The 26,199-nt window shown below is 45.8% G+C and overlaps 1 protein-coding gene and 1 pseudogene across 2 annotated transcripts in view; both read right to left on the bottom strand.

The window, feature by feature from the left end:
• Positions 1 to 1,650: 1,650 nt before the first annotated feature.
• The window catches only part of LOC142429687 (uncharacterized), a 51,745-nt gene continuing 27,196 nt past the window's right edge, over positions 1,651 to 26,199 (bottom strand). The window contains exons 1-5 of one of the 2 annotated variants that reach the window (XM_075534721.1): positions 24,359 to 24,410; positions 20,947 to 21,141; positions 17,787 to 17,913; positions 9,003 to 9,156; positions 1,651 to 8,056 (exon numbers count right to left, since the gene is read on the bottom strand). In XM_075534721.1, coding sequence (XP_075390836.1) covers positions 6,091 to 8,056; positions 9,003 to 9,156; positions 17,787 to 17,913; positions 20,947 to 20,949 — 2,250 coding nt within the window. In that variant the 5' untranslated portion in view covers positions 20,950 to 21,141; positions 24,359 to 24,410 and the 3' untranslated portion in view covers positions 1,651 to 6,090. Of the gene's footprint in view, positions 8,057 to 9,002; positions 9,157 to 17,786; positions 17,914 to 20,946; positions 21,142 to 24,358 lie in introns of those variants that run through there. The other variant, XM_075534722.1, reaches the window with a different exon arrangement.
• Positions 10,152 to 14,448, bottom strand: LOC142429688 (retinitis pigmentosa 9 protein homolog; annotated as a pseudogene).

Here is a 26,199-nt window from a genome sequence, read left to right as displayed (position 1 = left end):
GCCTGGTAAGGATTCAGCAAGGGCAATGTTACCAAGAGAAATTACTGAAACCCAAATGAAGGCTGAGCATGACAATGGGACGAGGAAAGTAAATGGATATAGAGGAAAGAACTAGGTGACAAAAAGTATTTATAGAGGTCTAAATACTGGCATGTACATATGCAACTATATTCATATAGGAGGGTGGGGAAATTAGATCTACGTGCATATATTTATAGGTTTAGTATTAAGGCAGCAGATGGACATTGGGCCTCCACTCAAGTACTTACTCAATGCAAGAACACATTGTTCTATTAAATTGGCATTCCATGATGCACACCTTCCTGACACGATTGCTGAAGAAAAATATATGCAAAAGCAAATGTGGTGAAGAAAGCTGATGGTGCCCAGCTATCAAAAGATATAACATCTGGAGTTTTAAAGGCTTGAAGGTAAATAAGCGGCCCTCTAGCTCAGAAGCGTGCTTTACACAGTTGATGTATGTATGGATTGTGATAAGAGTTGTTTGAGCCCCTAATAAAATGATTTTTTTAAAAAAGTGATGTCATTCCATTCACTCATCATAAAACAAAGAAGGATCCCTAACTCTGGTCTGGGAGATATTGGAAATATGGAAGAAACAACTATGACCTTTGATCTACCATGCAACAGAACTGTGGCAAGTTTGGGACACAAAACTATTTTACTGAGAACCACAGGAAATGATTAAAAAAAACATTTCACAGTCATTCTGTCATGTTTGGCTAATGGAACTAAGCTGCAGCCTGTCGTTATTTTTAAAAGACCTTGCCTAAAAAGGTAAATTCTCATTACGAATTACAGTGTGCGTACATATTAAAGGCTGGATGGATGAAGATGAAACAAAAAAATGGCTGGAAGAAATTTGGAATGGTCGACCAGGAGCAGCCTTAAAGAAAAATCATCATTGCTAGTTTGGACTATGTTCAGAGCCCACACATCTGATGATAATAACAAAAATGGCAAAGTCTTCTCAAGTTACATACTTTGGCCATTATTCCAGGTGGACTTACATCCGTATTGCAGCCCCTAGATGTGTGTTTAAATAAACCTTTCAAAGACCGCGTGCGAAAGACGTGGCATGAATGGATGTCATCTGGTCAAGCCCGACTGACAAAAGTTGGAAATATGATGAAGCCTGACATAGAATTGATAGCAAAGTGGGTTCGTGGCCCATGAGAAGAGATTCCAGAGGACATGGTGCAATGCGTCTTCAAGAAATGTGGCGTCAGCAATGCTGTGGATGGCAGTGAAGACAGCGCTTTGTATGAGAATGACAGCAGTGATGGCGATGACTGCGAACTCAGTGAGGAAGACAATGTCTGTGCTGATAACCCCACACCAGCTGGACATACTGATGAAGATGATGCATCCAGTTTTGAAGGATTTTAACTCTTGTGCTTCAGTTTGGTTGCTGATTGAGCTAACGTTTTTGTACTTTTAAAGTTATTGTGGATACCATATTGCTTTTGTTGACCCTCTTTTCCACTTACAGAGTTAGTTTACTGGTTTTTCTTTGAAATAAATACTCAAAAACATTTAACCTACTGATGCCTCAATTATTGCAATTTTATTGGTATCCATTTTTATTTTGAAATTTACCAGTAGCTGCTTCATTTCCCACCCTAGGCTTATACTCAAGTCAGTCAGTTTTCCAGTTTTGTGTAAAATTAGTGCCTCGGCTTATATTTGGGTCAGCTTATACTCGAGATATACAGTAGCATGAGGCAGAGATCAAACAAGCTTCCACTCTCCATCTTTATGATTTGTTTCTCTAGTACCCCACTCCCAAGATACCATAATGTGCTAATCTGGTAGACTAGAGAAGCAAATTTAGACACTCATGTGTGTGTAAGAGAGAACTTTTATATCAAAGAGCAATTGTACATTAGGAAAACATCACAGTCCAGATCAAGTCCTTACGTCCAATATTATCCCATCTGTTGATACTAGTCCACAAATTCCTCTTTAGACTCACACGGCCATGCAAAGATGCTGAATGCAGGAAGATCACAGGCCAGTAGGTGGAAAGTCTTGTGGATCCAGTGGTGGTGGAAGCATCTCAGCACTGGAGTGGGTCTCCATGTAGCTCCTCCAGCTCCAAGGCTCTGGCTCTATCAACCTGTCTCCATGTGGCTTGTCACAGGAATGTCTCACAGGGGGTGAGTGTATCCAGCCTCCAATGAGTGAGTTCTTTTGCGCCTCCAAATGAGGTAATCAAACTGTGACCTGATTGGTAGGCTAGACTCCACCCCTTTGCAAGTTGACAGACTATGTAACTGCCACGCCAGTCTATAAATTCCTCTTCAGACTCATGGAACTAATGCCAGAAGAGCACAGGCCAGGGGGTGGAAAGTCATGTGGATCCAGTGGGGTGGAAGCATCACAGTGCTGGCGTGGGTCTCCACGTGGCTCCTCTGGTTCCAGGGCTCTGCTCTATCAGCATAGCTCCATGTGGAAGACAAAGCAGCAAGAGTATTTGGCCCCCAGTGAGCTATTTATCTCCTACGTGCTGCTAAATGAGGTCATAAAGCTGCAACCTGATTGACAGCTTAGACTCCACCCCTTTGCAAGTTGACAGATTACATAACTGCCACAGTCCTATAAATTGCCAAAGAATGTTTCCAGGACTTATGTGAATACGTAACATCATGAGTACATACATCAATCAGAGTGACTGAGAGTGGCTGCAGCAATGACCTCAGGCATAAGAACAATTGTGCGCATGGTAGTACAGGAGAGTGCAGTGTTTCATTCTGTTGTGCATAAAGTCACTATGAGTCAGAACAGACTTGATGCCACCTAACGTGTATATATATAATCATATGTATTCTGTATATGACCAGAGAAGCTGGAGTATATGAAGAATGTGGCATCACATTGGAGACAGGCTTACTACCAACCTGTGATGTGCAGATGACACAACCTTGCTTGCTGGATGTGAGGATGTGGAGCACTTGCTGATGAAGATCAAGGACCAAAGCTAAGTATGGATTGCCATTCCATATGAAGAAAATAAAAATTTTTACAACTACTCCTATAGGTAAATGGGAAAACATTGATAACGTCAACGTTTTTTGTTTTGCTTGGACCAGTACTTATGATAGCAGCAGTCGAGAGAACAAAAAAATACATTGCATTGGATAAAATTACTGCACAAGACATCTTCCGAGTATTGAAAATCTCAGATCCAAGACATGGTATTTTCAACGGTGTCATATGCATGTGAAAGCTGCATATTGAATAAGGAAGAGCAAAGAGTCGATGCATTTCAATTGTGGTGCAGGTGAAGACATTGAGAGTACCATGGGCTGCCAAAAAGACAAACATGTCTCTGAAGAAGCACAGCCAGAGTGCTCCTTAGAGGCATAGATGACAAGACTCTGTCTTACATACTTTGGACATGTTGTCAGGACAGAGCAGTAGCTGGAGAAGGACATCGTGCTTGGTAAAGGAGAGGGGCAGCTAAAGAGGAAAAAGTCCTCAATCAGATGGACTAATACAGTGATAGCAGCAATGGCCCAAGCATAGTATAAAGCAAGCTCGGCATGGACAGTGTTTCATTCTCTTGTGCTGATACATTGGGTATGGGTCAATAGCACCCTACAGCAACATGTGAATACATAATTCTATGCAAGGTGAAAAAAATGGCACTTTACTGCCATTCTTTATAGGATGCTTATACTGTAAAGATTCCAGAAAGTGTGGGTTGCCAGGAAAGTTTGGCTTCCGTATGTCCTGGAGACTTAGTGAGTGCCTTCCCTTACCATTTCAAAATACTCCAAAAGTTATCTTAGTCAAATTGGATGTCCACTGGCAGCACTTCTGGTTTCTCCATTTCATTTGGGCTTAAATTCTAAAGCTCGTGGTTGAGAAAACCTGCAATCCACTTTTGGAGGAAGCCTTCACTTCATTTTGAATGTTCACTTCAGATGACATTTGTGATTATCCCTGAGCTTGAAGAACATGTATTTCAAATTCATTTTATTGAGAGCTAATATGGAGATACCGTTCCATGGTCCAATCACATCAAGCAGTATCATACAATTGTTACCACAATCAATTTCTGAACATTTTTCCCCTTGATCATAGCTACCACATAAGTTGGCACAAAACCTATCACAGTGAGTCTCTTGGCGAAGTGCTGCTTGAGCTCAAGTCATCAGACATCAGCTCAGGTTACGGGGAGTATTTTTTCAGTGCCAAAGGATTCGGCTTGCTAAAGATTTCTGAAGGGCAAAGAATGAACAAGAATACTCATTAGGAAATCTAGTTAAATTGCAAAGCACATTGGTGAACAGGCCCAGAATCCCTCGTGTCGAGGAATGTGACTCATTCTTCCTGCCATCTTTTCGCATTTCAGCAATGTACTTGCTCATTCAGTGAAGCAGGGCTTTCCTTTGAGAATGTCGTTGGTGAACCTTGCCCAATCGACCCTTACAGTCCTGAAACGATCACTGCACTCATTTTTGTCCTAGGTCTGAAAGATCAGTGAGAGAACAAAGTCTGAATCCTTCAAAGATGTCAAACTTGGGGTTTGGAAGTGAAACACATTTCTTTGGGGGAAGGGTTAGAGAAGACCCTATGTGGAGAGGTGTCTAAGACTTTGTGGAGGGTGTGCCAAGGAAGACCCTCATTGTGTTATCTTTCTTAGCAGCGGTCTTTTAATTTTGTAGCCATACTTCTGGACTTACAACCTTAAGACTCGGTGACAGGGATGATGTTTCCTCTTGCTGTTCAAGCTGAAATGTTTCTTTTCTAACTTTCCCTCATTCCTTTTCTCCCATTCCATTAGGCCCAGCAAACCACTGAGGAATGTTAGGGCTCTATTCCTTGCCTATTTCTTCAAATAGAATTCCTAGTAGATCTCATGATTCACCTATGGATAATGTAAAGTACTGTTCGTACACTGATTTCTTTTTTTCATGTCTTTCAATCACAGTGCAGGGTCACTGTGCTCCCCCTAGCCCCTCTTATACGTCTCCATGAGCAGCCACAGCCAGGACAGCCCTGTGCACAGCATGTGGCTGGCCCCCTCTCCAGGCAGTGCATGTCCCAGAGGCACAGCAATTGGGATGCAATGTCTTATTGGTAAAATGTTGAATGACATCAGTGCACGTGTACAAAACTTGAGCATGTACACATAAAACGCCTGAGCCCACTCAGTCGGTCAAGTGTAGACTTTACTTTGGAGTCAATTAAAGGGGTGATCTTCACTTTGTTTTGAACTCTAATAAACCATTTGATGCGTGTTCCCAACAGCACATTTATTTTGTCAACTTTTAAATAGCACTTTTCCCGATGTGAGGCTGGTTATTGAAACTAGGATTAAGGTTATGAATATTTATTAGGTATCATCCTAATAAAACAGCTACACAGTGACCATGTTTACTTCTTCCAAAGGCACAAAGTAACTCTTTTAATAAAGCCTTCTTTCATAAAGTATCTGTGCACTGACACGAGAACAATGACAAAATGTCTCGCCACATTCCTTACATTCATGAGGCCTCCCACGGAGACCTCTTCCTATTGTACAAAAAGCTGTGGTGACAGAGTATGGCTTCCACAATCCTTAAGAGTCATAAGACCTCTCGCCACTGGAGTTCTCATGTACTTAGCATGGTATGAAGACCGAGTAAATGCTTTCTTACATATCTTCACACCCATCGGGCTACTTTCCACTGTGAATTATATACTGAATGAGGGGTGAGTAGTACTCAAAAACTTTGCCATACTCCTTACATTCGAAAGATCTATTTACGTGGGTGTTTATGTTAAATGAAGGTTGAGACATGACTAAAGACCTTGTAACCTTTCTTAGATCCACAAGGTTTCTATCTACCGTGAATCCTGAATCTCCACATATTTGGTGAGGTGGGATGATTAAGTGCTTTCCCATATATCATACATTCATAAGTGTTCTCTCCGTTGTGAATTCTAATGTGTCTAGTGAGGGAAGAGAATTAGTCAAAGCCTTCACCACAATCCTTACATTTGTAAGGCCTCTGTCCACTGGGAATTCTCATGGCTAGTGAGGGACAGGCAGTAAAGCCTTTGTCACAATCTTTACATTCACAAGGCCTCTCCACTGTGAATTCTCATATGTTTAGTTAGGGATGAACTGTAATTAAAGCCTCTGCCACACTCCTTACACTCATAAGGCCGTTCTCCACTGTGAATTCTCCTATGTGCAGTGAGGGATGAAAGCTGTTTAAAGCCTTTGCCACACTCCTTACACACATACGGATGCTCCCCACTGTGAACTCGCCTGTGCTCCGTGAGGGTTGAGGAGTGGGTGAAGGCTTTGCCACACACCTTACATGCATACGGCTTCTCCCCACTGTGAACTCGCCTGTGCTGAGTGAGGCTGGAGGAATGGCTGAAAGCTCGGCCACACTCCTTACACTCATAAGGCCTCTCTCCACTGTGCGTTCGACTATGTTTAATGAGTATCGAGGAGCACGTAAACGCTTTGCCACACACCTTACACTCATAAGGCTTCTCACCACTGTGTTTCCTCCCATGTGTGGTGAGGGATGAGAGGTGCTTAAAGCCTTTGCCACACTCCTGACATGCATACGGCTTGTCCTCACTGTGAATTTTCCTATGCTGAGTGAGGCTTGAGGAGCGAGTAAAGGCTTTCCCACACTCCTCACATTCAAAAGGCCTCTCTCCACTGTGTGTTCTCCTGTGTGAAAAAAGGTGTGAGTTATTAGTAAAGGTTTTCCCACACTCCTTACACTCATAAGGCCTCTCTCCGCTGTGAGTTCGACTGTGTTGAAGGAGTACCGAGGAGTGAGTGAAGGCTTTGCCACACACCTTACACTCATAAGGCTTCTCGCCACTGTGAGTTCTCCCATGAATAGTCAGGGACGAAAGGTACTTAAAGCCTTTGCCACACTCCTGACATGCATACGGCTTGTCCCCACTGTGAATTCTTCTATGCTGAGTGAGGCTGGAGGAATGGCTGAAAGCTTTCCCACACTCGTTACACTCATACGGCCTCTCTCCACTGTGCGTTCGCCAATGTGAAATGAGGTGAGAGTGGTCAGTGAAGGCTTTCCCACACTCCTTACACTCATATGGCTTCTCTCCACTGTGCGTTCGACTATGTTTGAGGAGAATCGAGGAGCACGTAAACGCTTTGTCACACACCTTACACTCATAAGGCTTCTTCCCACTGTGTTTCCTCCCATGTGTGGTGAGGGACGAGAGGTGCTTAAAGCCTTTGCCACACTCCTGACATGCATACGGCTTCTCCCCACTGTGAATTCTCCGATGTTGAATGAGGCTCGAGGATTGAGTAAAGGCTTTGCCACATTCGTTACATTCGTAAGGCTTCTCTCCACTGTGTATTCTCTGATGTAAAATTAGGCTTGAGTGATAAGTAAAGGCTTTGCCACACTCCTTACACTCATACGGCCTCTCTCCACTGTGCGTTCTACTATGTTTGAGGAGAATTGAGGAGCGAGTGAAGGCTTTCCCACACACCTTACACTCATAAGGCTTCTCGCCACTGTGTTTCCTCCCATGTGTGGTGAGGGACGAGAGGTGCTTAAAGCCTTTGCCACACTCCTGACATGCATACGGCTTCTCCCCACTGTGAACTCGCCTGTGCTGAGTGAGGCTGGAGGAATGTCTGAAAGCTCTGCCACACTCGTCACACTCATAAGGCCTCGCTCCACTGTGACTTCGTAACTGTACAGGAACCTCGGAGGATTTATCAAAGGCGTTTGCACGGTCCTTACATTCCGTAGGCTTCTCTCCAGTAAGAAGTCTCACTGGGCTGTGGGAGGAAGGTGGACAACTGCAGCCTTCTCTGTGGTCTCCATCTGGACAGACGTTACATTCAGAGTGAGAACAATAACGTGTAGGTGAAGACTGGTCCGTGGAGGAAGTCCCACTGTGCAGGGGTTTTGAAGGACATGGTTCATTAGAAGTTCTTTGGAGCATGTGAACATCTGGAATCCAACTGAAGGTCTGTCCACACTGATTCTCCTTATTTATGTCACAGCCATTCTGTTTGATATGCCTTCTGCTAAAATAGTAGCACACAATTAAACACATATTGAGTACAATTTCACTATACACATGTACTTTTACTCTGAATTGCTCCAACTCTCAAAAGATTACTTCACCTCACAAAGAAGTTCCTATTCATTTCACTCTATTTCTACCAATGTGGCGTTTTCTAATCCTATATGAGTAAACTAAGTTTTAAATATTCAGTATCTGATTTACATTTAAATATTGTAATGTGGGATTTCTTGGAACACATAACATTAGAGCTACTATATATAGACATATATCACTTGTATATATTCATAAGTATATCCATACATACCGTATATACTCGTGTATAAGCGGAGTTTTCCAGCACATTTTTAATGAAGTTTGTGTGGTAAAAGTAAGTGCCTCGGCTGATATTCGGGTCGGCTTATACTCGAGTATATATGGTACTCACAGCAATCGAATCTATGTCCACTCATAGTAACCCTGTAGAACAGAGTAGAAGTGTCACTCTGTTTCCAAGACTGTAACGGTTTATAGGAGAAGGCCCTGTTTTTCACCCAAAGGGTAGCTGGCGGTTTCAACAGGTAGACCGTGCATGTAGCAGTACTATGTGGAACCAGTAAGCCACCAGGGCTCACTATACGTAGTAAGCTGTACAGCAAAAACGATTGATGCTCAACAAAATCTGAATGGTTGGTGGCTTCAAAACATGGAATGGCACTTCCATTCATGATAAAATTAAAGGGTACAGGGTTCCAGAGTCTACACTACAATTGCTAGTATCCATATACGTGTGTATATACACACATGTACATGTCCTTATACACATATATACAAAGGAAGTTTCAAAATTTTGTGGATAATACCTTTTGATTCCATTTTTCCATGATTTGAGGAACCACAGCACAGAAATATTTCCATGCCTTCAGATTCCCTTTGAAGCACTGCTTTCTAGAGTGAATGATACTCACCTCCCACGAGTGCTGCGCTTGTTATCCTGATCTTCAACAACATGAAATCCACATATTTCTCCTATCATGGAGGACCAGGTGCCATTTTTCAGGGATTTTACTATTGTATTTTCAATAGTGGATAGCTTTTCTCCATCATCAGGATTTTGTGAAACTGACCCAACGATATAACAACAAAAAGGAAAGGCATTACTCAGAGGGAAAAAGAGCTGTGAGGGAAAAAACAACAGCACAAAACCCATTTTGTCGTTTTAATACTTTGGCAGTGACCAAAATGAAATTGAGTAGGAAATTCCCCCATGAAAACTGAGCTCATAGTGGCTCATAAGAGCCAGAGAGAAAGGGAGTGGGCGCCCTCCACATGGAATACTACGAGACGGAGATAGGGATGGTCTTTCTCCAAGAACCGAGGGGTGTCAGTGCGAGAGGGACTTAGTCAACACTAGAAATATACAACAAGCAATTTTATTGAGACTTAGTTTATTAAAAATCCAAAGGGTAACACACATAATACACGCGCTTATGTTCCATCAGTAGGGTTGTTAGAAGTCAGGAAAGCAGGGAGAACCATGAAGATAAAAGAGCGAAGCAGGAAGCATTACCCGGGAGGCGGTCTGTTGAGGCCAGACACAGAAGCATGGCACAGTGAGCTGAAGAGAAACGCACGAGACTTCAGGGCTGTTGGTATCACGTCCCTCAGAGAAAGGCAGGTATCATTTCCCAACGATCACTGGGAAAACTAGCTAGGCTCTTCCTGCCATCACTTATGTACCTTTTCCCCCTACTGTGGTGGTTTCTGGGTAGCTGTGATGTGCAAGCTATCTCTCTCACTGGTATTTCAAATTCCTGCAGGGACATCCGGTTGAACAGATTTCAGTGGAGCATCCCGAAGGAGAGCAGACAATGACAAAGAAATCGCCTGCTCACTTAGAAGGAGCTGGTTGGGCAGCTCTAGCACACAGTGACGGCACAGTGACCGGCAGCAAAACAGTTCGGAAGACAGTCTCTGAAGAGGGGCTGTGTCCTCAAAGTGGAGTCTGCCCACTGTGATATGAAAGGAATAAAGCCCACAGTATTGACATTTTCAGAATCTTCATTTGCTGAGGGGCATGACGCAATGCAGTAAGAAACAGCTGTAAAATCCTACCAATAAAAGAGAAATTAGAATGTGCTAAGTGTGAATCTAGGAAATTGGGAGTCTTCAAATACAACGTGGAACACATAAAGATCCCTATCATTGGCATCATTGAGCACCAATGTTCTGCTATTGGCCATGTGATACCACACTGGGAAGAACACAATCAAGAGGAATGTCATGGCATTCATTCTCACAAAGAACATTTCAAAATCTATCATGAAATACAATGCTGTCTGATAGGGTTACATCTATCCATCCACCTTCAGAAGATATCCATATAGACAAATTTATTTAATAACCACTAAAACTAGTAAAGCAAAAGTTGAAAAGTTCGACAGACATCCTCAGTCAGAAATCAATGAAACATGCAATCAACATGAATTGATCATGATTGCGAATTGGAATGAAAGCGTTTGAAAAAAGGAGAAGGGACGGTAATTTGAAAATATGGGTTTGGTGGCAGAAAAAGCTGGAGATTACAGGATAGGATTTTGCAAAATCAATGACCTGCCTTAGAAAATCCCTTCTTTCATAGCAAATACACAATGATACACATGAGCTTCTGCAAATAGGATGCACAAGGAAAAAACCAACCCATGTGACGAGATGATGGAGAAGCTCTGTTCAGGAGCTGACTGTGGAACAGATCATCAATTGTTCATATGTGAGTTCAGGATAAAGCTGAAGGAAATTCAAACAAGTCCATGGAAGAAAAAACAAGACCTTGAGTCTTTCCCATGTGAATTTCGAGAACATCTCAAATAGATTTGACATGTTGAACGCTAAAGAGACACGACCTGGTGAGCTGTGGGAAGGCATTAAAACCACCACTCATGAAGGCAGCAAAAGTCAATGAAAAGGAGAGAAAAAGAACATCAAACTGGAAGTCAGAAGAGAATATAAAACATGATCTTAATCGCAGAGCAGCTAAAGCAAATGGAAGAAAGTACGAAATCAAGGGGCTGAATGAAAAATCTCAAAGGCGGATGAATAAGCAAATGTGGTGAAGAAAGCTGATGGTGCCCAACTATCAAAAGATATAGCGTCTGGGGTCTTAGAGGCTTGAAAGTAAACAAGCGGCCATCTAGCTCAGAAGCAACAAAGCCCACATGGAAGAAGCACACCAGCCTGTGCGATCACAAGGTGTCAAAGGGATCAGGTATCAGGCATCATCAGAAAAAAAAATCCTGACATTGTGATGAGGCAGGGAGTGTGGAGTGGAGACCCAAAGTCCATCTGTAGGCCATTGGACATCCCCTTACAGAAGGGTCTCGGGGAGGAGATGAGCCAGTCATGGTGTGATGTAGCAATGATGACACATACAACTTTCCTCTAGTTCCTAAATGCTTCCTACCCCCCACTATTATGATCCAATTATACCTTACAAATCTGGCTAGACCAGAGGATGTACACTGGTACAGATAGGAACTGGAAACACAAGGAATCCAGGGTGGATGATCACTTCAGGACCAGTGGTGAGAGTGGCAATACCTGGAGGGTGGAGGGAGGCTGGGCTGCAAAGGGGAAACCGATTACAAGGATCTACATATAACCTCCTCCCTGGAGGACGGACAACAGAAAAGCGGGTGAAGGGAGACATCAGCCAGAGCAAGATATGACAAAACAATAATTTATAAATTATCAAGGGTTCATGAGGGAGGGGGTAGTGGGGAGGGAATGAGGAAAAGTGGACCTGATGCCAAGGGGCTTAAGTGGAGAGCAAATGTTTTGAGAATGATGAGAGCAATGAATGTACAAATGTGCTTTACACAATTGATGTATGTATGGATTGTGATAAGAGCTGTATGAGCCCCTAATAAAATGATTATAATGATATACGTAAAGACCTAGCACTAGAAAATCAAAAGGAAGACCACAATGAGCTTATCTTACACTCTAAGGAGTCAAGAAAAACTCACACCACAAGTTGCAATACTGAAAGAGTCTACTACGGGCGAAATATTGAAGGATGTAGGACGTATAAGAGGATGGAAAGAACACACAGTCACTGTACCAAAAAGTAGTTGACACACCACCATTTCAGAAGGTAGCATGTAAACAAGAATCACTGTGGCCGAAGGAAGAAGTTCAAGACGTACTGAAAGCATTAGCCTAGAACAAAGCTCCAAGAATGAGTAGAGTACCAAGTGAAATGTTTCAGAAGCTGATGAAACACTGGAAGCGCACACTCGGCTATGCTAAGAAACTGGGAAGACAGCCATTTGTCCAACTGACTTGAAGAGATCAATATGTGCAGCCATTCCGAAGAAAGGTGACCCAAAAGAATGCTCAAACTACAGAACAATGTCACTAATATATTCAAGTAAAATGCTGCTGACGATCGTCCAGCAATGCTTGCAGCAGTACAGCAACTGGGAGCTGTGAGAGAGAGGGTCAGGGCAGATTCATGAGAACCTGCAACAAGAGACATCACTGCTGGTGTCAGATGGAACTTGGCTCAAAACAGAGACTACCGGAAAGTGGTTTACTTGTGTTTCACTAACCCTGCAAAGGCATTTGACTGTGTAGAAATTAATAACCCGTGGACAATAACCTCAAGAAGAAGGCAAGCTCCAGAGCACTTCACTGTGCACACGTGGACCTTACACATGGATCGAACGACAGCTGTGGGACAGAACGAGGGAACACCGCATGGGTTCGAGTCAGGAAAGGTCCGTGACACCGCAGCATGCTCTCAATCTGTCTGCTGCGCAAAGCATCAGAGAAGCGGGATCCTGTTAGGAAGTCTGGGGCATCAGGATCGGAGCAAGCCCTATTAACAACCTATCATGGGCCTGTGACACAACCTTGCTTGCTGACAGTGATAAGGGTCTGAAGGACTTGCTGATGAAGATCAAGTACTGCAGCTTTCAAGATCAAAATCCTCACAACTGGACCAGTAGGTAGCATCATGATTACTGGTTTTTTCAATTGCCTTGTATGTATGTCAGAGTTGAATACTGGCTAAAGAAGACTGCGGAAGGATCGATGCCCTGGAAACTGGGGTGGGCAGAATACTCAAAGTACCGTGCACTAAGTGCCAAGAGGAGAAAGTGATCTGTTCTAGAAGAAATATGGACAGAGTGCTCCTTAGAAGCAAGGATGGCGAGCCTCTGTAGACGCCAGTGAGAAAGTCCAGCTCCCAGAGACGGCCTTGTGCTTGGTCAAGTGGAGAGACAATGATAACAGATGGCCCTCCAGGAGATGGGCTGGCACAGGTCTCACCGTGGGCCCCAGCATGGGGACAAGTCTCAGCGTGTGCAGGACCCGGCAGGGCTTACTTCTGTTGTGCCCAGGGTCACTGGAGGCGTGAGCAGACTTGAGAGCACCTAACAAACACACCACAATTATCAACCTTTCTTTGAATACATACAATAATCAGCTTTGATTACCGTCAGCATCAGAATAAACACAAGCCTGTGAAATAAATCTGTAGGAATGAAGTAGTCTCACCATGAGGGGGAACCCACAGAAGCTCCTTCAGAGAGTCCTGTCCCCCAGCACCTGCCGAAGGAGGCCTTTCGAATGGATCACACGTAGTTAGTGGTCATAGGAGAACACTGTCAGGGTTCCTGACTGAAAGCAGCAACTGTCCCAAACTAGCACCAGGGAGGAGGAGCCACACCTCCCCTGCTGTGGGTGCCACCTGACTGGGAGGCAGGTAATTGTTCACAGCCAGGGAGACCCTGGCTTTGCTCTCCCCAGTTGCTTCTTGCCTGCTGCTTTGGCCACTAGAGTCTCAGTTTAAGAAAGTGGACAGACCCATTTCTTTTACCAGTCTGAGCCTCACTCTCGTTTGACTTAGAAGATGTGCTTTCGTTTTTCCTTCTTTTTTCTTTTCTTCCTTTTCTCGTGCCTTTCTTCCCTCTTCTTTCTGTGCTTCTCTTTATCACCTGAGGAAGGGGACCTGGGCCATCTGCACCGGAGAGAGCTGCTTGAGTTGCTGTACCCTTCCATCCTTCGCCATGTCGTTTACTCTCTCACACGATGTCCGACGTGGGGCCTTCACGTGTACTGCATAACTCTGGCTTCTTTCCCCAGTGGCATCCATCGTCCTCCGCTTTGTGCATGAGCCAGAAATCCCCAGGGGTGTTCATTGCCTGGTACATCTGGCTTAGTCTCATCTTCCTTGATAAGCCCTGGAGGGAAGTTTTCCATAAAAGGACTCCAGGTACTTCAGTTGCTGAGCATCATACCGCCATTTCGGCTCCTGGTGGCACTGCAGCTCCTGCTCAGGCAGCTCCCTCGGGTGCCGTGTCATCACCCACCTCCCCGCAGCCCCCACACCACCCCCGGCCTAGAGGACATCTCGGCCTACACAGAACTAAGAGCCCGCCGGGCAATGCCCAATCTTTTCTTTTTTTAAACAATCTTTTCCTGTGGCCATTGCAAGAACTTGTTTCTGTGACCCAGTTGAAGAGGTTTTTGAAGGGGCTTCAAGGTATGAAATCACACTGTTTCCTCCTGTCTCTCCTTTCTGAATAAACTTACAGTTGACTTTCCCAAGTCCACAAGGTCTCTGTCTTTGGGTGAAACAGCGACAAGAGATCCCAGAACTCCCTGATTTGCCAGTCACATTAGGATTGGTAAAAGTCGGAAAAGCAGGATCAGAGATCTGGGCAGCACTGATGCGTCAACACACAAGTACCTTTTCCCCAAAGGTGGTGCTCCAGAAGATCCCTTCTTCTAGACTTTTTGTCAACTTGACTGTACCCGTGTTGACGTCGGGGTGGAATCAAACATGACAATGAGTTGGCAGCTGGCTGATGCCTCCTTGGGGTGGGGGGCGGGGAGCCTTTTGTATGGGAGAGAAATGAGGACGCAATTTCTCTTTTGCCCTTCGTCTTCCTGCTTGCGGGGACTCTGTGCTTCCCTTCACGTGTAGCCCCTGTATGGTCTCCTCGACCCAGAGCTCCGCTGTCAACCTGCCATGTTTCCACCGACTCTGCCTCCCTGCAACTCGCTTCATCAGTCTGCACCACGTGGGTATACGGAGGGCTCCCGCTAGCACTGGGACCATGGACATCAGTTGGACTGGGCTCGCAAGCCTTCTCGATAAAAGATTACTTCTTATATGAGCTGTGTATTAACTCCCAAAAAATAAGTTGAAAAAACAAATGAAGTTAGGATAGATTATAAAGAGATAGAGAGATTTTTCTTAAATATACATAATGTCAGAGGTTTTTCTTCCCTGGACAACCCTGCTGAACGCAGGCCCCCAACACACTGGCGCAGGGTGAGGTCTAACGGTACAGCTGACAGGCTGCTCATGAAGAAAGGAAACACTGAAAGGGCAACACCACTTCCGCAACACTGAGACAACACTTTGTTCCTCAAGGATAAATTCATTAACAGCAAAATTATCATGTTCAGAGGGGCTGGCCCCAATCCCAACTATGAGGACAGCCGCCCCTGGCCCCAGAAGAATTTAATTCAGAGGACAGCACTGAAGCTACAGCTAAGGGAGAGGGATATGTCTGAGCAGAGCACACAGGAGCAAATGAAGGGGGAGGAGGAGAGAGTGGAGCACATCCTGGCCCACCAAGCCCCGAGAACGATATCCCTGCTCAAAGCAGCCAATAAACATAGAGGACCCTATGGCCAGCTCCATTACAGGACACGACATTCCTCACTGACCCATAGCCCTGCAGGGGACAACACTGGAGACACAGTGTGGGAGTGGTGCCCAATTTGACCCTACCACACCGAGGCAAACCACTAAGGGCGTGCAACAGAACAGCAAGGAGCGCAGAGCAAGGAAGTCCTGAAGGAATAACAAAAATAGACTTTGGGGCCAGGGCGTGGTACCCCATCAGACTCAACTAGAAAACACTCCTAAAGATCATTAAACAGACCTTGAACTATTTACAGGCTTTTCTTTTTTTGTCATTGTTTTTTGGTCATTTTTTGTTGTTGTTCTTGTTATTTTATTTTGTTACTTTGTTTTGCTCTCTCTTGCTTTTGTGCATATTATTATCTCTGCCGGTCTATCTAGATAAGATAGGCATAGGAGAAAACAATGGGATCAACAGTTCCCAGGGGACATGGGAGAGGGGTGGGGGGGAAAGGAAGTGGTGTTAGCAAATCCAGGGACAAGGGAACAACAGTGATCTAAATCTGATGGCAAGGAGGGTGAAGGAGGCCTGGTAGGGCTTGATTAAGGACAATGTAACTGAGAGGAATTACTGAAACTCAAAAGAAAACTGAGCATGATAGTAAAAGGAAATAGAGGAAAGAACTAGGAGGCAAAGGGCAATTATAGAGGTCTAAATAAAGGCATGTACATATGTAAATATATTTATATGATGATGGGGAAATAGATCTATGTGTATATATTTACAGGTTTAGTATTAAGGTAACAGATGGACATTGGGCCTCCACTCAAGCACTCCCTCAATGCAAGAATACTTTTTTCTATTAAACTGGCATTCTATGATGCTCACCTTCCCAACACGATCACTGAAGACAAAGCGGATGCATAAATAAATGTGGTGAAGAAAGCTGATGGTGCCCGGTTATCAAAAGATAAATCATCTGGGGTCTTAAAGGCTTGAAGATAAACAAGCAGCCATCTAGCTCAGAAGCAGCAAAGCCCACATGGAAGAAGCACACCAGCCTGTGTGATCATGAGGTGTCAAAGGGATCAAATATCAGGCATCAAAGAACAAAAAAATCTTATAATTCTGAATGATGGGGATTGCAGAGTAGGGACCCAAAGCCCACCTATAAGCGACTGGACATCCCCTTACAGAAACAGTCATGAGGAGGAGATGAGCCAATCAGGGTGCAGGGTAGCAACAATGAAACACACAACTTTCCTCCAGTTCTTAAATGCTTCCTCCTCCCACTATCATGACCCCATTCTACCTTACAAATCTGGCTAGACCAGAGGATGTACACTGGCATATATAAGAACTGGAAACACAGGGAATCCAGGACAGATGAACCCCGCAGGGCCAATGGTGAGAGTGGCAATACCGGGGGGGTGGAGGGAAAGTGGGGGTAGAAAGGGGGAACCAATTACAAGGATTTAAATATAACCCCCTACCTGGGGGATGGACAACAGAAAAGTGGGTGAAGATGTTGGACAGTGTCAGATATAAATATAAAATAATAACAATTATAAATTATAATAAATATAATAACAATTTATAAATTATCAAGGGCTCCTGAGGACACGGAAGGTGAAAAAATGAGGAGCTGATACCAAGGGCTCAAGTAGAAAGCAAATGTTTTGAGAATGATGATGGCAAAAAATGCACAAATGTGCTTGACACAATGGATGTATATATGGATTGTGATAAAGAGTTGTACAAGCCCCCAATAAAATAATTTTTAAAAATTATTATGTTCAACTTGTAATAAAGTTTTCACAAGCCACAGGAAAAAAAATCTGTGCTCCAGTGAAATCAATGTTATATTTATTACACTTAAATTTAAGGTTATCTGTCACAATTGAAATGAGAAGTTAGTTTAATACTAAGCTTTAAATTTAGGGGGAAGCCATGACAGGCATGCTGCTGAGAGCATATGGCTACAATGTCTTCTTTAACAAGGTAGTCCCATTACTCAGACCACATACTGGAGTAATGTCAATGGGGACAACTTATTGGATCACTGTAAGTTTGAAAGAAAAGCATCCATACCCACTGAGGCCAGGTTCCGGAAAGTCTCCATCATCACGTGTTTATAGAGCTTCCTCTGAGAACGATCCAGCAAGGTCCATTCTTCCGGTGAAAAAAACACACCCACATCTTCAACAGCCACGGCGTCCTAAAACAGCCCACACATGCTAGTTCAACAAGGCACCGTGAACTCCAATAGGGGAAAGGAGGGGGAGGTGACAGTCCTGTAAACTGAGACTTCATGGACATTACACACAAAGTTCTTCTAAGGATGACCATCGGGGTGAGCTATGAACCTCATCCCATCAGTCTAGACTCACTTCCTCTCTCGTTACACGCCATCCCACACACTGAACATCTCTTCGAGCACAATGAACTTACCTCCCAACAGTTGGTCTGTGACCAACTCAATATTACTCCTCTCTATCTTTAACGGTCCAGTTAGAACATGTAACATAAGAACACAGGCAAACATGCTCTAGAATAAAAGACCTATTTTCACATTCATTGCTTCTCTTCCAATGGACGGGGTGGGGTGGGGGTGGGTGGGTGTTTCACGTCCTTATACATGACCAAACAGAGTATTTATCAAACCATGAAGCGCAGGGTGAAAGCAAAGTAACAATTAGTAAGCAGTGAATAATTTCCATTTTCTCCTCTTGCCCCTCATTAGGCACAGAGGGCTTAAACTGAGAAAATGTCAACCCAAAGCCTTGAACTCATAGTGCTGTCTTGGAAGAACTGAGGCTGATAAAGAGCTGACATTTGAGCTGCTGAAGAGAGATGCTTACTTGGAGGAATTGTGGAATTTTCTGTAGCGTTTCTATGTGAAACATCTGCTCACCGGGAAGTCTGTGATTGTGTAGCTTTGTGGAGGCAGACCGGGGAACTGGGAAGATGAGCAGGGCAGAAGGGAAGGTACTTAACAAGAGAACGCACAGGTCGCCACGGCCTTCACCCTCTGAGGCACAGCGCTGCTGTACCGCAATGATTACTGACTACTCCCCTGAACAGACACACAAACACACACTAAGGGCCTATGCTAACAAAGGGCACAGTATGTGGAGCATCATCAGCGCGCATGCTTGTGTGTTGGCTGATTGTGAAAAAGCAGATACATTTTCCAGACGCTCGCTGAAACACAGTGGATTTGGCTGTTAAACTGTGCAAGAATCCTAGAAAACGCACACACCAGCCCTTGAGATGACCCACTCCTTATTCTCTCACGTTTGCGGACGCTGGAAGGCACATCAGAATGCATATCTGAATGCCAAGTCCACAGGCATCCTCTGGTTTGTAGGCAAGGCTCTATGAATCTTGACATTTTTGTTTCAACATGTTGTCAGGACACAACAGTCCCTGAAAAATGTCATCAAGTTTGGGAGGGGGCAGGGGCAGCAAAAAAAAGAAAACCCTGGACAAAAATGGGTTGACAGTAGCTGTAACAATGGACTGAAACACTGGGGGGCTGGCCCAGCATCAGGCAGTGTTTCACTGTGGAATATTTATGATTCTATGTGTTGGAACCGACTTCAAGGCACCAAACATCAGCACAGACAAGAGATTAAAAAAAAGACAGCTCAGGTTGCATGCACTTTGATACTAAAATTTCACTGCACAGCCAAGCAGCTGTAAAGCAGAGTGACCTGGCCTGCCAGCACCAAGCTAATCACATGGTATAACAGTGGAATATCTCTTTCAAAATCTCCTCTGCAGCGGTGTGACAGGTGACATACTTTCAAGTCTTCACAGCCCTAATTTTCATTCCTTTATGACCATCAAAACCCAAATGCGGCGCTGTCAAGGCCATTCTAACTCGCTGTGACCCTGGAACACGGCATGGACCTGCTCCATGAAAGAAACATTAGCAGGTAAGTAAAGCACAGTCAGGATCATAGTGCTGATGTACCAGGTAAATATCCTAACAGGCACTAGATATGATGCCAAATGCAAATGGAGACTTTCACATCCAGTGTGTGAAGAACGAGCCAGTCGCCATTCCAATCTCCAAGAAAAAAGTTTACCATATTGCACTCAGAGGATGGTGGTCACAGGGCAGGCCTGCTTTTTGTGTACATAGAATAAAAACAAAAAACTCACTGCAAGCAATTGAGTCAACTCTGATGCATGCAGACCAGATGGAACATGACAGCACATCATCACCTCTCTGCTGAGAAAGGTGGGCAGGTTCAAAGGCTGACCTTGGGGTTAGCAGTCCAGAGCATAACCCAGCACCCCACCAGGGCACAGCAGGTCAATAGAGTTTGGAGTCAACTTGATGGCATCTAAGAACAAAGGTATTCTTTGCAATGGCCCCAAATAATTAGGGTACACGGTGACAGGAAAATATGTCCTCAAAATGGACCCACCCAGCAGAGAAGACCACGTTTCACAGATTCCTATTCCACAGTGGAAAAGTACAGGGAGTTAATCCCATTTCCAGCACAGATGGGCAGCTGGACTAATACGTACACAGGGAAAATGGGCCTCCCCCACACTGGAAAGCCTCCAGGAAATAACATCCTCCAAATCAGATAGATCTGGAGAGCCCGCACACGACCCGGCGGGACTCACTATCCCAGGTGCCTCATCCACTGAAGAGTTCATAGGAGGACCAAGCCAAGTCAAGACCCCATTGACAGTCAGCACCTGCTGCTACTCTCTTCCGACGTATGCATCCCGCAGGGGAGAGGGGAACTACTGTTTCAGAACTGTGCCACAGAAGCGGCTCCAGTGGCAGGGTAGGGGTGTTGGGGGCGGGAAAGAAATTATTTGCAGAAATGGGACAAGGATGGCTCTAGAGGACTTTGGGCTCAGGTTCCCCCAAAAATGTAACCACATGTTAAGACTCTGCTCACGCATTTCTGTCACTGTGCAGAGAACCAAGAGCCAGGATGAGGATGATGGCTCCTTATGACGATGGCTCTAGGGGTCACATGGGAGCCACACACAGAGGGAACCCAAGACTTACAAGACTTGTAAAACCACGCAGGCGCACAGGAAAGACCCAGACATGGTAGAGCTGAGTCCTAGGACGCCTCAGAGTGCTCAGACTCTTGGCTTCCTCTTCCACCTTTTACACCTTACGGAGGAACTCCAGGACCAACTCTAAGTAGGCCCGTACTATTTCCAAGCAGGCTCGACACTTAGTTCTCAGACCCCTGTTCTCTATAGCACTCACCATCCCAGCTCCAGCTTCTAGAATCCTGCTGACTGTGCTGAGCCCTAGAACTCACGTCACAGATAGATGGATGCTGTGTGGTCCACAACCAGGCTGGTGAAAACGCAGACTGGAGCTGCCGGGGGTGAGCAAGACAGTTGTCGTTGGTCTCCAGTTGCCTAGAATAGACCAGGTCTCTGTTCACACACCTGGGACCTGAAATGGAAGGACATACAGTTGAGTAAGGAGAGAGTGCCAGGATCTTGGCCTTCAACTCTTGCCTTGGCTAGAGCTTCCTCCCAGACACAAGGTCATGTTCCATCCTGAGGGGGTCTGCATGTAAGGCAGATGCTGTTCCGGCACGCCAGAACACAGGCTTCCCTTGTTCATGTAGCTCTACGGGCCCCTTCCTTTGTCAACAATGGGAAAGTCTGAGGTGTTTCCATGTCCAAGAACATGAGGAGCATCTAGGGCTGCCCAGGCGAGAAAACGTGAACCTCCTGCTCCGGAGAGCTTTGACGTCAGAGGAATGGAGGAGGTGCAGCAGCAGAACCAGAAGCAGGTGTGAGCACATGAAACAGAGCGGTGGGCTCCCACAAGAAGTAAAGCTGCGTCTATTTGGCAGGAGGCTAGCATGGACAGGGGGGCGCGGTGCGCATAGGTCCATAATAGCAGGAGCGGGTTTGCTGACCCATGGGGGCTGGAAGTGAATGCCTTTGAACTGAGGCTGAACGAATAAGGGCACATCCTCTGGCCATTTATTAGCAGCCAGTCACCATTCCCTCTCTCCCCACCCCCCAAAGAACCCTGTAACACGCATGGATGAAAGAACTTTATGCTGTGCGTCTCACATGCACTGCAACCCGGTAAGTTCATAAGTAAACACTGAATTCTCTGTTATGAACGCATGGCGTGACAGAATGTACAACATCGAAGAGCTGGATACCCAAAGTGGCCACAACAAGAGGCCAGGGCACAACAGCAATGGAAAGGAAGGCGCACGGCGCCAGGCAGTCTTTCCTGCTGGTGTACACAGGGCAGCTATGAAATACAATTGTGATGGACTGGAACCGACATCAAGTGTAACAGAGTCAACGTATGACCCTTGAGTCGGTCTCATCTACATTTAGAGACCATCTCAAGAGAAGTACTGAAGAGCAATGACCAAAGAACTGAGGCGTTACAGGATGACAGCAAGGACATCTACAAGAAGGAAACTATCATTCACAAAACAGGAAAGAAGGAACACCGTGGGTGTCAGAAGGGGCATTACAATGGAATGTGCAAACCCTGGAGTAAGAAAACCCAGAGGGATGAGCGCCCTCAGTAAATCTCAAGCTGAAGGAAAAAAAATTCAAGACTCAAGTTGGAATCGTGAAGGATTCTGGAAGCAACATATAGGTTGATTCAAGAAACTTCAAAAGAAGAGGGAAGAAAGAAGACAAGCCACCAAACCAAAAGACAGGGTGAGCATCAAGCATTTCTAGAAGGAGCATAAGATGAAGAACAGAGTGCAAGGCACGTGCTCAAGTTGTATTTCTGGGCTGAGGAACTGCATCTCATCTAAAGGCCTGGCTGTGGCTCCTCAGTGACACAGTGAAGTGCTTGATGACCAAGCCCAAAGGAGGACAGCTTACATCCACCCTTACATCAAGGGTCCCTGAAAAGGCACCACCTGGAAGACCCTAAGGGACAGTTCTCCTCTGCACCACTAGGGGTCATCATGAGTCACCAAGGATTCAAAGGGAAACAACAATAGAGCTCTGGCCTTTGTCCAGACTCCTGGAGGGTCACCTGTACAATCTAGGAAGAGGACTGACTGCCTTTGGGACTGAGGCTGGGCTCCTTGGTCTACACCTGATAGCTCATGCCACAGTTTACACACTGAGAGCAGCTCAGGCCAGAAAGACAAACCATATGATCAGCGTTGGAGCTTAGGTTTCTAGATTCTATAGCAGGCAAATAGTTACAGGTCACTGAGCTCCGGCTGCAGGAGGAACCACACAGCACTCAGAGGGAGGCAGCTGGTGAAAGCATGGAAGTAGGTGGGGGTTTCTACAGTTATAAAGATTCACTCAGACATTTGACATCAGAAATAAGGACATGACAATTTAGAGAACACAGTCAAGGGCTACAGTCACAGCTCTCAGGAATGGGGAGACAGGGAGAATCAGAATGAGCCCCAACAGATCTGGGCTAGTCCTTTAATAGGAGCGGGGGTGGGGGAGTATATTTTCTGTCATAGTCTTCCAAAAAGAAGAAAGAAACAAACTCACTGCCATCGAGTGAATTCTTTCAGCACGGGGAGCAAAGAACTGAGGTATTGCCCACTCCAGAAGCCTAACAATGTCTCTGTGTCTTTGCCTAAGATTTAACACAAGTCCTCCTTACGTTATATTTGAGACTGGGGGCTTATGTCCCCCTCAGGTGGAGCACAAGCTCAGTTCTGATGGGCAGAGATAATTCAGGACAGGATACGCAGTCGGGATCTTAGTGGACAAGAAACGGGTGATGACTGCTTGGCTGGTAGTAACGTAGCAATGTGAGGAGCTTCAATTCGTTTGAAACTGCCCTCAACCAACCGCGAGCAGCTAGCTCTGCCTGCCCCTCCCTGCTGTCCTGACAGATCTAGACTCTCCGGACTCTGCCTGCCCAATTAGCGAGAAAAGTAAAGCATCCTGTTAGACCCTGAATTATTACCCGCAGCAGCGCTGTTCCCCCTAGCCCAAAGCCTGCCGGTCTGATAACAATGTAGCTGATCGAGTGTCCCTCCCCTTCAGCCAGCCCTCTGCTTCCAACTCTAACAATATGATACTTTCTTTGTCCTGGGTGGAAGGCTTCTCCACGCTCTAGCCTAGGGGTCCTCTAACTTTTTAAACAGGGGGCCAGTTCGCTGTCCCTCAGACGGTTGGAGGGCCGGACTAGAGTTTTTTAAAAAAACTATGAACAAATTCCTATGCACACTGGACCAGTCGGCTGCTAAGCAGGGCAGGCAGTGGCAACAAAAACACCCGGCGGGCCGGATAAAGGTCCTCGGCGGGCCGCTTGTAGCTCGCGGGCCGTAGTTTGAGGACCCCTGCTCTAGCCGCTCGCGAACCAGCCGTTAATAAGGCTCTTGTCTGAAATGGCCTGTGATTAATCTCGTTTGGGTACACGAGGAAGGGCCAGCCCGGGGGTGGGGTCCTTTCAGGGTCGCGCCTCCACCCCGAAGGATGAGGCCAAAGGTCAGAACGCACCCCGCGCTGGGACATTCCAAAGTGGGAGCAAGGGTCCGCGAGGGCTCCGGCCAGGAAAAACGGGGCTGGGGAGTGTCCACGAGGACCCACCAGAAGCGGCGGGCGGGCGTCTGAGCGCTCGAGGGGACCCCGGAGACGGCTGTGGGCGGCTGGCAGGGCACGCCACGTGCTCCACTCATTCAAACACAAGCACCTACCTTCCTTCCGGACGGCCCCTTCGCAGTGAGCGCGCTCTTCCGGAAAAAGGCGTTCGGCAGGAAGTTGCGTCATCCAAGTGGGACGAGGCTCTCCGTGAAAAGGGGCGGGGACAAGACGTTGTGGGCGGGTCCGGGAGTGGCCGGGGGCGGGGCCAGGGGAAGGGCGGGGTCTTGCTGTGCCCCATCAGGGGAAAAAAAAAAAAAGAGTTCTTTTTCCAAAGAATTTGCTCAAACCAAAAACACACAGGGCAACATGACCCCCTACAGAAAGGAAAGCCTGCTTCAGCTCTGCCCAGAGCCCTGGCCCCGTCAAAAACACAGGAGGTCCTGAGGTGCAGACAATTATGCTGGCCAATTAAACTTCAACAGGAGTTTTATGTTCAAAGTTAAAGGAAGAAAGGAACAAAAGACAGAAATAGCAGCAGCCTCTTGGGAGCCATTAGACAGGGGCAGAGGGATGTTTGCAGGGGTGGAATAGAGCCTAGATTTCCCCACCTCGTTCCACATGTCACAGAATGGACGGTTAAGGGGCTATTCTGGGAGTCTCTCCTTGATGGCGGCGGAAGAGATGGGCCTTGCAGCTAAATCATTAAGAAATATACAGGAAGACCCTTGCCCTGTCTGGACTTTGTTCACACTCTACAGCAGGATTCAGGAGATGGTACTAATAGTCTGCTGACATGGAGAGGAACCTGCCAGGGAGGTGGCTAGGGCTGTGTTCAGCACCCGAGCAGAAGAAAAGCGTAACCTCCCCTCATTGACCCATCTATCCCTACAGGGGACAACACCGGAGGCACCATGTGGGAATTGCACCCGATCTGATCCCAGCACACTGAGGCAGAACACTGAGGGGGTGCAACAGAACAGCAAGGGAATGGAGCAGCGAGTTCCCTAGGGAATGCCAAAGGTGGACTTTGGGGCCAGGGTTTGGTGACCCAACAGGCTGGACGGAAAACATTCCTAAAGGCCAACAAACAGATCTAGAACTACAAACTTTCCTTTCTGGTTGTATTTTGTCCTGTTGTTTGACATTGGTTTGCTGTTTTTATATTGTTGCTTGGTTTTGCTGTCTTGTTTTTTGTGCATGTTATTTTCTTTGCAGGTCTGTCTAAATAAGATAGGCTGGATGAACAATCGGAGGAGAAAACAGGAACAATTCCGGTGCTCATGGGAGAAGGGGAGTTGGAGGGAAAGGTACTGGTGTTAACAAACCCAGGGACAAGGGAACAAGTGATCCAACTAGGTGGTGAGGAGGGTGTAGGAGGCTTAGTACGGCGTGATCAAGGGTAATATAACCGAGAGGAATTACTGAAACCCAAATGAAGATTGAGCATGATAGTGGGACAAGATAAAAGTCAAAGGAAATAGAGGAAAGAGTTACGAGGCAAAGGGCATTTATAGAGGTTAAATAATTGCATGTACATATGTAAATATATTTATATATGAGGATGTGGAAAGAGATCTATGTGCATATATTTATAGTATAGTATTAAAGTAGCTGATGGACATTGGGCCTCCACTCAAGTACTCCCTCTGGCATTCTATGATGTTCACTTTCCCAACACGATCACTGAAGACAAATGGGTGCATAATCAAATGTGGCGAAGAAAGCTAATGGTGCCCGGCTATCAAAAGAGATAGCATCTGTGGTCTTAAAGGCTTGAGGGTAAACAAGTGGCCATCTAGCTCAGAAGCAACAAAGCCCACATGGAAGAAGCACACCAGCCTGTGTGATCACAAGGTGTTGAAGGGATCAGGTATCAGGCTCATCAGAACAAAAAAATCACATCATTGTGTATAAGGTGGGGAGTGTGGAGTGGAGACCCAAAGCCCATTTGTAG

The sequence above is a fragment of the Tenrec ecaudatus genome, chromosome 16 (assembly GCF_050624435.1).
Source record: "Tenrec ecaudatus isolate mTenEca1 chromosome 16, mTenEca1.hap1, whole genome shotgun sequence".
Classification (NCBI taxonomy): domain Eukaryota; kingdom Metazoa; phylum Chordata; class Mammalia; order Afrosoricida; family Tenrecidae; genus Tenrec; species Tenrec ecaudatus.
Note: the sequence above shows the minus strand (reverse complement) of the source record. Positions and strands in the feature narration are given on the sequence as shown.